At 38.7% G+C, this 11,605-nt stretch overlaps 3 protein-coding genes and 2 long non-coding RNA genes across 5 annotated transcripts in view; 2 read left to right on the plus strand and 3 right to left on the minus strand.

The window, feature by feature from the left end:
• Nucleotides 1-3,758, minus strand: part of LOC144651359 (uncharacterized) — a 112,332-nt gene extending 108,574 nt beyond the window's left edge. Inside the window, exon 1 of the long non-coding RNA XR_013570306.1 lies at nucleotides 3,674-3,758. This is a non-coding gene — a long non-coding RNA (uncharacterized LOC144651359). The remainder of the gene's footprint in view (nucleotides 1-3,673) is intronic.
• On the plus strand, nucleotides 301-3,742 carry LOC144651305 (uncharacterized). Its single transcript, XM_078511249.1, has 3 exons — nucleotides 301-324; nucleotides 1,730-1,781; nucleotides 2,833-3,742. The coding sequence occupies exon 3, from the start codon at nucleotides 2,839-2,841 to the stop codon at nucleotides 3,613-3,615; it is 777 nt and encodes a 258-aa protein (XP_078367375.1). The 5' UTR covers nucleotides 301-324; nucleotides 1,730-1,781; nucleotides 2,833-2,838; the 3' UTR covers nucleotides 3,616-3,742.
• Nucleotides 3,759-4,597: 839 nt separating the features above from the next.
• On the plus strand, nucleotides 4,598-6,623 carry LOC144649213 (uncharacterized). The gene is made up of 2 exons (XR_013569857.1): nucleotides 4,598-4,789; nucleotides 6,486-6,623. It is a non-coding gene; the product is annotated as an uncharacterized LOC144649213 (long non-coding RNA).
• On the minus strand, nucleotides 4,804-6,477 carry LOC144649212 (uncharacterized). Its single transcript, XM_078508674.1, has one exon. It carries the CDS (start codon nucleotides 6,080-6,082, stop codon nucleotides 5,363-5,365), a length of 720 nt encoding a protein of 239 aa, XP_078364800.1. The 5' UTR covers nucleotides 6,083-6,477; the 3' UTR covers nucleotides 4,804-5,362.
• A 1,888-nt stretch (nucleotides 6,624-8,511) lies between the features above and the next one.
• On the minus strand, nucleotides 8,512-10,644 carry LOC144648103 (uncharacterized). The gene is made up of 6 exons (XM_078507737.1): nucleotides 10,621-10,644; nucleotides 10,173-10,235; nucleotides 10,028-10,091; nucleotides 9,549-9,789; nucleotides 8,885-9,077; nucleotides 8,512-8,781 (listed from the first exon to the last, which is right to left on the minus strand). Exons 1-6 carry the CDS (start codon nucleotides 10,642-10,644, stop codon nucleotides 8,512-8,514), a joined length of 855 nt encoding a protein of 284 aa, XP_078363863.1.
• Nucleotides 10,645-11,605: the final 961 nt, after the last annotated feature.

Below are 11,605 nucleotides of genomic sequence, written 5' to 3' on the forward strand. Positions count from 1 at the left end.
TGGGGGAGGGGTTGGCCTTTTGACTTTTTTCTCTTTCATAGATAAAGGAGAAAGCGTGAAACAGAAAAGAATAAGGACGCATTCAATTAAAATCTTTCGCTCTTTATTTGTCATGCTTTCTGATCTGAATTTTCGTTTTCACAGGTAAAGCAGGTGGACCCTTAAACTCCTGTTTTCTTACTTTCCTTTAAGGCAGTGGGGAAGATTGAACTTTAACAGCCTAAGCTATGAAAAATTTATTGTTAAGCGTGTAACCTCTGATAATAACATAGGGTTATCACATCACTCGCCTAAAAACCTCCTCGAAACCAACACCTGGAAATCGTAAGTATTGAATACTTCTAGATATTTCACTCTTCCAAATAATGAAAGCTTTAAATAAAGATAAGATGTTCTACATGACACGAGCATGGGACAAAGAAAAATTCTGAGTCCCCGACGGGAATCGAACCCATGGCCTCCCAGATACCGGTTGGGCGCTCTAACCAACTGAGCTACGAGAGACTCGTTGTGAGCTGGGCCATTTTACTAGGTTGATATGTGACACGCGTCCTGCATACTGCTAGGATCAGCAATGTCGAATTCATCAAGTTTTGTAGTAAATAATAAAGATGGTAAATTTTTAAGCTCGGTAATAAATAAAGATAAGATGTTCTACATGACACGAGCATGGGACAAAGAAAAATTCTGAGTCCCCGACGGGAATCGAACCCATGGCCTCCCAGATACCGGTTGGGCGCTCTAACCAACTGAGCTACGAGAGACTCGTTGTGAGCTGGGCCATTAATTTTACTAGGTTGATATGTGACACGCGTCCTGCATACTGCTAGGATCAGCAATGTCGAATTCATCAAGTTTTGTAGTAAATAATAAAGATGGTAAATTTTTAAGCTCGGTAATAAATAAAGATAAGATGTTCTACATGACACGCGCATGGGACAAAGAAAAATTCTGATTCCCCGACGGGAATCTCGTAGCTCAGTTGGTTAGAGCGCCCAACCGGTATCTGGGAGGCCATGGGTTCGATTCCCGTCGGGGACTCAGAATTTTTCTTTGTCTCATGCTCGTGTCATGTAGAACATCTTATCTTTATTTACTACCGAGCTTAAAAAAAAAAAAAAAAAAATTACCATCTTTATTATTTAATGAAAGCTTTCTTCCACTCTACCAAATCATGAAATTTCATTCTTCTCCCAAATAATGAAAGCTCCTTTCCTTTAAAGGGACACTGTAACCAGTTTCACTTCAAAAACTCAAGAGCCTAAAGACATATGGAAACTACGGATATGGGTCCAATTTTGTTAAAAATCACCATTCTAGTGTACTAAAGCGATAAACAAGTGATAATATTGTGATGCCTTCAGGGACTTAAAATCTCAACTTGGAAAAGGCTGGCTGATTATTTCAAGTTTTGTCCTTGTGGATCGAAAAAACCTAAAATTATTATAACTCACTACTTCCTTCAACAACATTTTACTTTATATCCCCATCTTGATATAGTAGATGTATTTCTTGTACGAGAAGACATAGTCACCAATTTTAGTACTTTTTACCTAAAAGCTTTAAAATCCCCGTGACAGTGTCCCTTCAAGGCAGTAATTTATTTAAAGCAGGTGGACTCTTGAACTCCTGTTTTTGACTCTCCTTTAAGGCAGGGAAGAAGATAGAAAATTACAGCCTAAGCTATTAAAAATTTATTGTTGAAGCGTGTACCCCTTTGACACCATAGGATAACTACATCACTCGCCTAAAAAGTTCCTCAAAGCCAGTAGCTGGGAAGAGTAAGTATTAAGTACCTCTTGATATTTCGATTCACTCTTCCTAATAATGAAAGCTCTCTTTTCTTACTATAGGGACATTTAATTGTCGGCCTTTTGTTTTATTTTATAATAATCTTATGGACATCAACATTGAAACATTATCATTTAAACTTCGGCGGGTTGTAATTTTGCTTAAATTTTAGTATATATTTGTTTACGTCTCGGACCTTAACCTAGGGCACTAATTGTCCGTGAAGTTTATTTTCCCTATAGATGACATAAAAAACCGCGAACGTCGCTCAGGTTAATTTCTAAAACAAAATCGCTTTTACTCAGTTACGGGAGAAGTCCGGCTTACGACAGCTTTTGATATCAGTCAGCTTAGTGAACTTTGAACAAAGGCGGTTGTAAGTAGCAAGAGCTGGTCGCTAATGAGAAATTGTAAGGGAAGTTTTAAGGTATTTCACGTGAAATAGAACTGCTCATAGATTTCCAACCAAACTTTGCCGGTTGGTTGTTTACCTTAAGGGAACTTAAATTTTGAAATAAAAAAAGGGGATCACCGTATTCGTTTAGGAGCAGGAAGACCTTGTATATAACACATAATTCCTAAATAATTCCTTTGCGAGTACTGACAAAGTACACGTTTTCGGTGATAATGTATTATTCTGCCATAGAAATTGATCTGTATAAATTTTATAGAAAACATTTGATCACTACTCTCGAACTAAGAGAAAAGAATGATAGGTCACCGAACTTGTTTACGAGAAAACGATGATTTATCTCTCTCGCAAGCCAAGCCGCATAGAAGAAAGCGGCCATTTTGATTGTGCGCGCGCGCTAATTAAGCGTAAAATTCTCAATACTGGGGAATCACCTTAACTGTAGAATCTCTCATATTACGCCGCAGTGTTTTTTAATCGTCGTCCATTGAAGATTGTATTACGCTATCAAAAACAGGGAACCACCCCAATATTATAGGAAATTAACGCTCTATAACGATTGTTCCATAAGCCAGCGTTGGATAAAAGGTGATAGATATATAAAGCAAATAATCCTTATATTCCCGCAGGTAGCAATGGAGCAGTACAAGATTTGTGTCGTCCTGTTTGTGCTGAACATGGGCGGAGTGGTAGGGCAGCCGAACTTTTCTCGTGCTCGGCAAGTCATCAGACACGCCGAACGACCGATCAACTACGAGAATTTTTGTTCCGTGTCCTATGCAGGAGGAGACAAGATGGCATGCCTCATCAGACAAGAGCCCACAGTTGGGCTTCTTGTTTGCAAGACTGCTGTCGTTGACGAGGCACCGTGCGAGGATGTCATCAATACTGAGATCAATAACCTAAGAAGATTATCTGCCTATGTCAACACAGTGGAATTTAGTTCAAGACCAATCCATGGCTTGAACTGCCCAGAAAACCCACAACAAGTTTGCAGCGGTTTCCTAGAGGAATGGGTGCATGACGGAAGGTTTCGGCACCTACGTGACGCTATCGCCGGAGGCAGAGCTAGTGTAAGGGATCTAGCTTCGCGAGTGAAAAATCATATCTTGCGTCATGTCCCACAAGGAGGCGATCCAACAGATGCGTTAAGAAGAACAGTCCGTCATCTCAGGAAAATCATAAGCTTTATGACCTACGGAAAAGACGAACCAACAGAGTACCGGCAAATCTGTGATTTACAGGGCTTTTTTTTGAACGACGGAGGTTTTTTAGTAGCTGATGTCCCCTACATAGCGGGACATATTGGCCTCGAAAGCGAGTGCTGGCCAGGTGAACCGACCACACAAGAAGTTCTCGATGGTTTGGAATACATTATAAGTTACCTCAGGCGGCGTGGAACGTGGCCCTAAAATAGCAAAAATTCAAACAACCAATAAAAAAGCAGGCAGAAATAAAAATAAATAAAACATAAATAATCCGAGTATATATTATGTAGTTGTAATTTGTAATCCGAGGGCCGCTTGTTTGTCAGTAGTTTTTACTGTTTGCCGTTACCCTCTTTTAATAAAGTTGATTGATTGAAAACAATGTCTGTTAAACGTATTGCAAACTGTACTTCTTAATTGCTTGATTTTGGCTGTAAATGTAAAATGCTTGGAGAAAGCGTGAAACAGAAAAGAATAAGGACGCATTCAATTTAAATATTTCGCCTTTTATTTCTCATGATATCTGATTTAATTTTCCTTTTCACAGGTAAAACAGGTGGGCCCTTGAACTCCTGTTTCTTTACTTTCCTTTAAGGCAGTAAGAAAGATCGAGAATTACAGCCTAACTAATGAAAAAATTATTGTTAAGCGTGTAACCTCTGATAATAACATAGGGTAACCACATCACTCGCCTAAAAAGTTCCTCGATCCAACAGCTGGAAATTGTAAGTATTTGATACCTCTAGATATTTCACTCATCCAAATCACGAAAGCTCTCCACCACTCTACCAAATTATGAAATCTCCTTTTTCTCCAAAATGATGAAAGCTCCTTTTCTTTAAAGGGACACTTTCACCAGTTTCACTTCAAAAACTCAAGAGCCTAAAGACATATGGGAACTACGAATAGTGGTCAATTTTGTTAAAAATCACCATGCAAGTGTACTAAAGAGATAAGCAAGTGATATTAATTGTGATGCCATCAAGAACTTTAAATCTCAACTTGAAAAAGTCTGGCTAATTTTTTCAACGGTTTTGTCTTTGTGGACTGGAAAATACCCTAAAATTATTAGCGGAGCAGAGCCCCATAGCCATAGTAAATTAACAGACCCATGCTTTGATTTTTCATGGTCATCATGGCTGGCGGCGACACAGCGGCAAAATGACTGCGCATGCTCGGATGTTTGCTCGAATTTGGCGCATTTTGGCGCGATCGTGTGTCGAAGTGCAGCAAATCGTATGATCGAGCGAGGCAATGCTTACCCGGTTTTCGCTGCGATCTGAAGCCAACAATGGACTAAAACTGGTTTTTATGTTCACAAAGACAGTGGAACTTTAATTAAGACGCCATGGAAATGACTCATGGAAAGCTTTGTACGGTAAGTTGCTTGTTTTAAGTCTTGTCCCTAAGCTGTATAAATTCGAATTACTGAATATCTCCAACACGTGTTTTGGCTCAAATAAGCTTATCAGTGACTTATAATGCAGTAAATTTAATTCATAGCTAATTCAGCCTATCTTCTAGCCTTTTTGGATTCCATTTATGAATTATAACTCGCTTTGCCATTTACAATTTGCTGTCAAATGGTCGCTCGCTTGAGGTCTACTTCGAAGGCTTGTGTTTACAACTTTTGTTCGATTTACGAGACTCTCTTACACTCGTCGACTTTAAAATTTAAGCTTAAGATAAGCTTATAATCACTCTGTGCTAAAATGTAACAAAATAACCTCTTCATTCATTCTTTCAAAGCTGTCGCACAGTTGAAATTCATTTTGTATGTTTGGCTGTTAGCTAATTACAAACTTGTCGCTCGGTGGGAGGCTTTTAGACGTAAGCTTACAGTACTTTAAAAATATGAAGTGTACCATCTCATTCCTCCCGATAAATATTAGAATCTTAATATTTAACACATGTCTTCAATGAAATGTACACTTTTAGTACACAGCGTCACTTAGTTAAAATTAATAAAAGTAACCGTGCACAGATTTACGGCTGTAGACAACTTGACCTTCAACCATTTCAATAGTACTTCAATGTCACTGCGTCTAGTTTTGGCGATTAATGCACCTTTTGGGTGGTGCAGATGGCTATCCATTAAAATGATATTTCCATCTGCATCACTCACAAAAGTGATTGTGAGGCCACTAATAATTGTGAAGGCAGCGTTTGTGTTATTGAGTCTTCTGCTGAGGTGGAAACTAAGGACAGATTCCTCACGAGAATTGGGTTCTTGAACGAAACACACAGTCAACTCTTCCTCATAATTTACTCTACCTAAACTACTTCTGACGAGAGGTATGGCTTCAACAACGCCGAGATAAGATGGTGACTGCATAGTTCTGTCATACACCTGATTCCCTCCCATCATACATGACATGAAGGCCAATATCCAGCTTGGAGACAGTGGTTGATCATTGTTAAGTTGAAGTAAGGATTTATTTGTTAAGTATGTCTTTGCCATAAGCAGAGAAATGACTGTACACGCATTGCTCCCTTGTCGCCCACCTATTGTTGACTGGGACAAGAAGAAAGGCAGTTCCCAGAATGTGACTGAATTAATCATTGAAGAGGGAACATGTATTGAAGTGGATTGTGTTGGTACACTTGAGTTTGAAGACTGTTGTTGTGCTGATGCTGGTGTTTGTTGTTGAGATTGATTGTTTGATTGCATTAAATAAGGACAGGTAATATGAGAGCCACGGGATCTTGTGTGGCCAGGTTGCCCACAGTGTGAACAGTGTTGTCGTCGTGAATTTGTAGCGGTAGCAGGCCTCTCTGTAGTTTGTCCTTTTTCTTGAGTTGTTCTGTGTGGAACACTTGGTTGTGGGATAATTATGTCTTCCAGATTTCTCGTTATCACATTCTCCCAGTCATTGGACTTGTAAAAGTCTGCATTCCTGGAACTGTTAATATCTGGCTGGTTCTCGGGTTGTTCCTGACTGTTGTGGCTGTCCGAGATGTTGGGACTTGTATCATTCTCTAATAAACCTTTATTAAAGGAGTCACTCAAATCAGTTACTCTTTTGATGAAAGGATCTTTGCAAATAGGACATAACTTTTCATTTTTTTTCCAGGCAGTTACGATGACAAGTGTGGAAACATGCAAGCCGTATTACCTCAGAAGTGCTGTCACTGTTGCAGCTGGGAAAATCACACAACACATTGGGGTTTGGCTCAAGATTCTGTTTAATTCTGTCATGACTGTATGCTAGTGGTAGAGACCTGGAGTCAATGATTTTGTTGCCAAATGATGGAAGGTTATATTTCGGCTCTCCTAGCAGTTTGCCATTTCTTCCAATTTCTCTTGATACCTGTGAAATTTTATGAGAGCTTATTACTGTAAATTATGGAATCAGGAACACATAAACTTAGTGCAAAAGATCTTTAAATGGATAATTACACATAATTGGCTGGTCAGTACTAATGTTTCAATAATGTCTTTAAATGTTTATTTTTGGCTTTTGTACAATTGGTAATGAGCCCTTACACTGTATGATAACATTAGCATTTCTTTTTAAAAAATTAATACAACAGTCTAGTTGCAAAACAAAGAAAATTACTGGAAAACCGATTGTTACTGATCTTTCTACCTTTATTGTTCAATCAAACTTACCTGCTTTGGACTGTGAATATTTTTTGCAATTAGTTGCAACTTGGAGATAAGGAATTCTGCTGAGCGCCCTGCAAGGAGTGTTTGATCCCTTTCGCCAGTGCCTTTTAGATAATCCGGAACAAAATGTTCTCTGAATTCCTGCTGGGTTTTGTTGACATTCAGGAGCCTCGCATTCAGTCTAATCTGTTCTGCTGGGTAATGGCGTTCGATGGAATCTCTCAAAAGCGAATGCCATATTTCAACCTTTTTTTCTGTGATAGCTGCTAACATTTGTTGCTTTGTGCTGTAATAATCTTTACTGTTCAATTTCTAATGTGCAGTGTCACTTAAAAATGACAGGGTAGACTTGTCATAGTGGCGTCTCCTCCAACATATGAACAACAAAGCAAACCTTCTCATTGTCTGTAGATAGCTGTCAAGGTTTGAGCTTCTAAAAATAACTGGATAATGAAAAAACAACAGTGGCAGAATCTCACCCAACAAATACAGAAGACTTATATACTCCAGGTCTTTGCAAAGTTTAAATAAGTTTAAGACTTTAGAACGCAACATCAACCAGCCAAGAAATGCAGCGGCAACAAGAACAGCGACACGATCAGGTTTAGGTTTCTCTGGCATGGCAGAATTAAACAAATGCTTGTGCAACTCTGCAAAAAAAAAATCGGTGCAGTTCAGCAGCAGTTTCATAAGCATTCAAAGTCACATGGAATGGTCCTTGCTCTGGAATAAGAGACAACAGGGGACTCTCTTCAGGGATATCCACCAGCAACTTCTTTACGTAGTACCAGCTTGGCCAGTCACCAGGAGATGGAACCAGGAAGTTTTTCAGGTAAATGCTAAATGCAGGGCTACACTGTTGTTCATGGTTTAATGCAGAAAGGTAGTCACTCTTACTGTGTAGGTTGTGTTCCCATTCATCTATCAAAACACAATTTTCAATTGTATGCATCTCCTGATGATATGACTGACTGTAGACCCTTCAAACAAAAAGTAGTAAACATTTGTTAGGTAAATAACATTGAATTCTATATAGATTGAAAAAGTGAATATATGAAATCATATATTTGAACTGCGGATGCAGAATAAATGAAGAGAGCTGCGCGGATCTTGTTTTTCAGCAGCTGTCATGTTTAACCAATAAATATAATATGAAGACCAAATTAATTTTAAGCTTGGACCACCACCATTTCCACCCCTGACTGATTCAGTCAAATTTTAACCCTTAGCTCCTTAAACTTCCAGAAACTATTCAACACCTTTCAGTTTTCTGCACATTGTTGTATTGCATTGTTGTTTTTTTTTATTGTGGAGAGAAAGTGCCAAAACACCTCCATAACATGCTACACCCTGTAAGAATTACTGGTACATGACATGTTTTCCATTTTTCAGGCAGGTTGTACAGTTTTGTACCTCAGATCCTTTAACTGCTGTTGAACCTTGTCTGGTGTTATGGAATGGAATGCAGTGGGCAATGATGCAAGGTAAGTCTAGTGGTAATTTGCTAAAAGGTCAGCCATTTCAGCGACAACCAATGTCTTAACAATGCCTCCTCTACATTGAACATTCTGTCCATTTTTACGAACATGAGTGGTACTGTGTATTGCTGCGACATTAACTGGCCGTGCTACTGCAGCTGACGGCTGAATGTCCAGTAGACTTGATGCCATATGGATTGCTGAACTGGCTTTATTCGTTGGCTGAACAAGCACATTTATGACATGGAAATCGTCAAGAAGATGAATAACAAGCTTTTTGTTCTGAAAAAAAAAATAGAACCATTATTGTTTTGTGGTTTATTAATATTATTTTTTACAGAAATAAAAACACTGTTTAACTGTACAATTCTATGTTCTGCTTTACCTTGCAGGCTGTTTCAACTGCTTTGTCCACAACTTCCTTATGGTTTTTTGCCTGCTGCTGTTTAAACATGTCATTCATACGTATTTCAGTACTAAAGCCCAAAACTCTCCCTGCAGTCTGTGCAGACCTGGTCAGCCCATGCATGCCAAGGAACATTCCAGCCTGTTTTTGCAGATGTGATGTTTTCTGAGATCTAAAGATGGAATATTGTACATTATGTAAAACGTTTCTGACCCAGCCAAAATCAAGAGACTTATTACATTTTACTTGAAGTGATGTTGAACAGTGCACAGTGGCTATTATATTCTAAATTATCTTGCTTTGTAGGTTCTGTGTGGTTATAAGCTTACATAATTTATGTTTTATAAACATGCAGGATTGCTTTATCAAGTTTAAAACACAAGGCCCAGCCGAGTGTGCACCTTGTGTTTAAAACCTGATTAAGCATGAACTGCAAGTTTAATGAACAGCTTCAAAAACCTGATGTAGATCTTTCCATTTCTGCCCTAATATTCAGATTTGGGGTTATTTCAGCCAAGATAATTGGGCATAAATTTTGGAGGTGTCTTCACCAGATATAAAGACACTCATTAAACATTAATTTTCCTTTGTATTTTCTTTATGATTAATTTATTAATAAGTTTTTAAAATAAAATTATATTACCTGAAGTAAGCCAATGTGTGAAGGAGTGCAACTATTCTCTGTTCCTGTACACTTAAGTGGTTCTTGCTTGTGGCACGTCCATCATCACGGGTAATAGAACTTAACAGGATGTCATATAGGTGTGGTGAGTGTGTCTGGCAAAAACTTCTCATGTCCTCTGGTTGGTAAAGGGATTGGCCTCCACTATTGTAGTGCCGATAGAGAGCTAACTGAAATCTTCCCACAAGCTCGGCAAAATTGTCTAAACAAAATGGGAGTTGTTATTACACCACAGCTCATTTTAAAATAAATTCTGCTTGAATGTGTTCTTTCAATAGTACAGTTTTTTGGTCAGCTGGCCAAGCAGAGTAACAGTAGGTAGTCATACACTTAAGATAACACCCAACAGTACTTGAGTTAAGATGTTTTCAGACATCAGTTCTGGTCATCTTTACTCCAGGTACAGAATACTTGCATAATTTTAATACAAAGAGCCTTACCTGATTGTTTTTCATGTTGAATGGTTGTACAGATGTCAGTTCCTGGAGGTGATTGCTCCTGGAAAAATGGTTATGACATAAGTAAATATTGTTTTCTATGTTTTCCTGTTTTAATTTTTAAATTACTCATGATTACAACACATACCGTGTTAGCTGTAGCTGTTGAGTCACCTGTGGGTGGACAGCTGTGTAGAGTTTCAATGTTGGTCTGGAATTCAATAGCAAAGTGAATTAGAATGATTATTTTTCAATCAAGTGTTGTAAAAGAAAAACATTAACTCTGCATACACAACACCGCACCTCCTTTCATATCTTCTATATTAAAATATTTTTCAAAGTCAAGCTTTGTATTTTGTATTATTTTATTATTTTTTTTTTGCAAAAATATCCAAATACATAATATTAAAGAAGGTGATATGTGTACTCGAATTTAATTTATTAGTTTTAGGGTAAAAATGGAAATATCACTGCACTTATTTTAAGTTTTATAATTTTTGTTTCAACACCGGAAAAAAAGGCGTTATTCTTTAACGTACTGAAATGACAAGACTTTGCAAAATATTATTATATGACTGTTAAGTAATTATGTTTACCTTTCGTCGTTTTGTTACTGCCATATCACAGTCACCTTCGGCATTTTTGTAAAATACTGCTTTGCACGAGTAGCACCATTTGCTCCCTGGATGATAATTACTGTTTTGTTTACCTTTTCTGTCGAAAAGGCCGTACAGTTTCACTGGAATGGCTGTAAGTTTCTTTGAATGAGGCTCTTGAAAGGGCGAGGAGCAGCGGTCGTCTTGTCTTTCGATCGATCGACGATGAAACAAACAGACCGAAGTTCCCTCCGGTAAGTTTGCTGCCCTCGCTAAACCTGGTGTTAAGGGGCTGCATTTGCCGTAACACACTTCTTTGGTGTTCCTCGTTTTGCCGGCCAGCCAACATTCCGCACAAATGGACGGTAAAACGACCAAAAAAACCCAACAAAATGCCGTAAACATCGCCGATAATTATCTGTAGTTCGCAACTTATTAAAAAATTTCACGCAAGGCCGTTTGTCGGCGCGAGAACATTTTTTCTGCAATTGGTACACCCCTTCAATTTTTTTAAAAATGTTTTTTCTTCTCGAAAGTGGAAACTAAAACCTTATTTTTTTTACAGCATCCTTATTTTTTCAGTTTCAGTGCCGGCTGTTTATTTCCCGCAGATTTCCCGCAAAATTCCGGTTTAGTTTGAATAAGCGCGCGCCCGAGCCCGCGTTTCACACCGCGGGTCTCTAGCGCCTGCGCAGTCATTTTGCCGCTGTGTCGCTGGCGGCATGGTTCGCGGGCGCGTGCGCCTTAGCGACGACGACGACGCGACGACGTCGCCCCAAAATGGCGGCCATACTCCAGAAATAGGTTTAAGGTTATGGTTAACGTCAGCTTACATCTTTGATATTGGACATCCATGTCATAGTCAATTGACAGCTGTCAAAACAAGGTATCCGCTGACCAGTATCACATGACCATATCGCGGGCTCACATATAGAACTCATCAAGATCCAATGTTCTTTTGATATTTACCGCTGACCAAGTAATG

The sequence above is a fragment of the Oculina patagonica genome, chromosome 4 (assembly GCF_052425735.1).
Source record: "Oculina patagonica isolate OP01 chromosome 4, crgOcupat, whole genome shotgun sequence".
Classification (NCBI taxonomy): Eukaryota; Metazoa; Cnidaria; class Anthozoa; order Scleractinia; family Oculinidae; genus Oculina; species Oculina patagonica.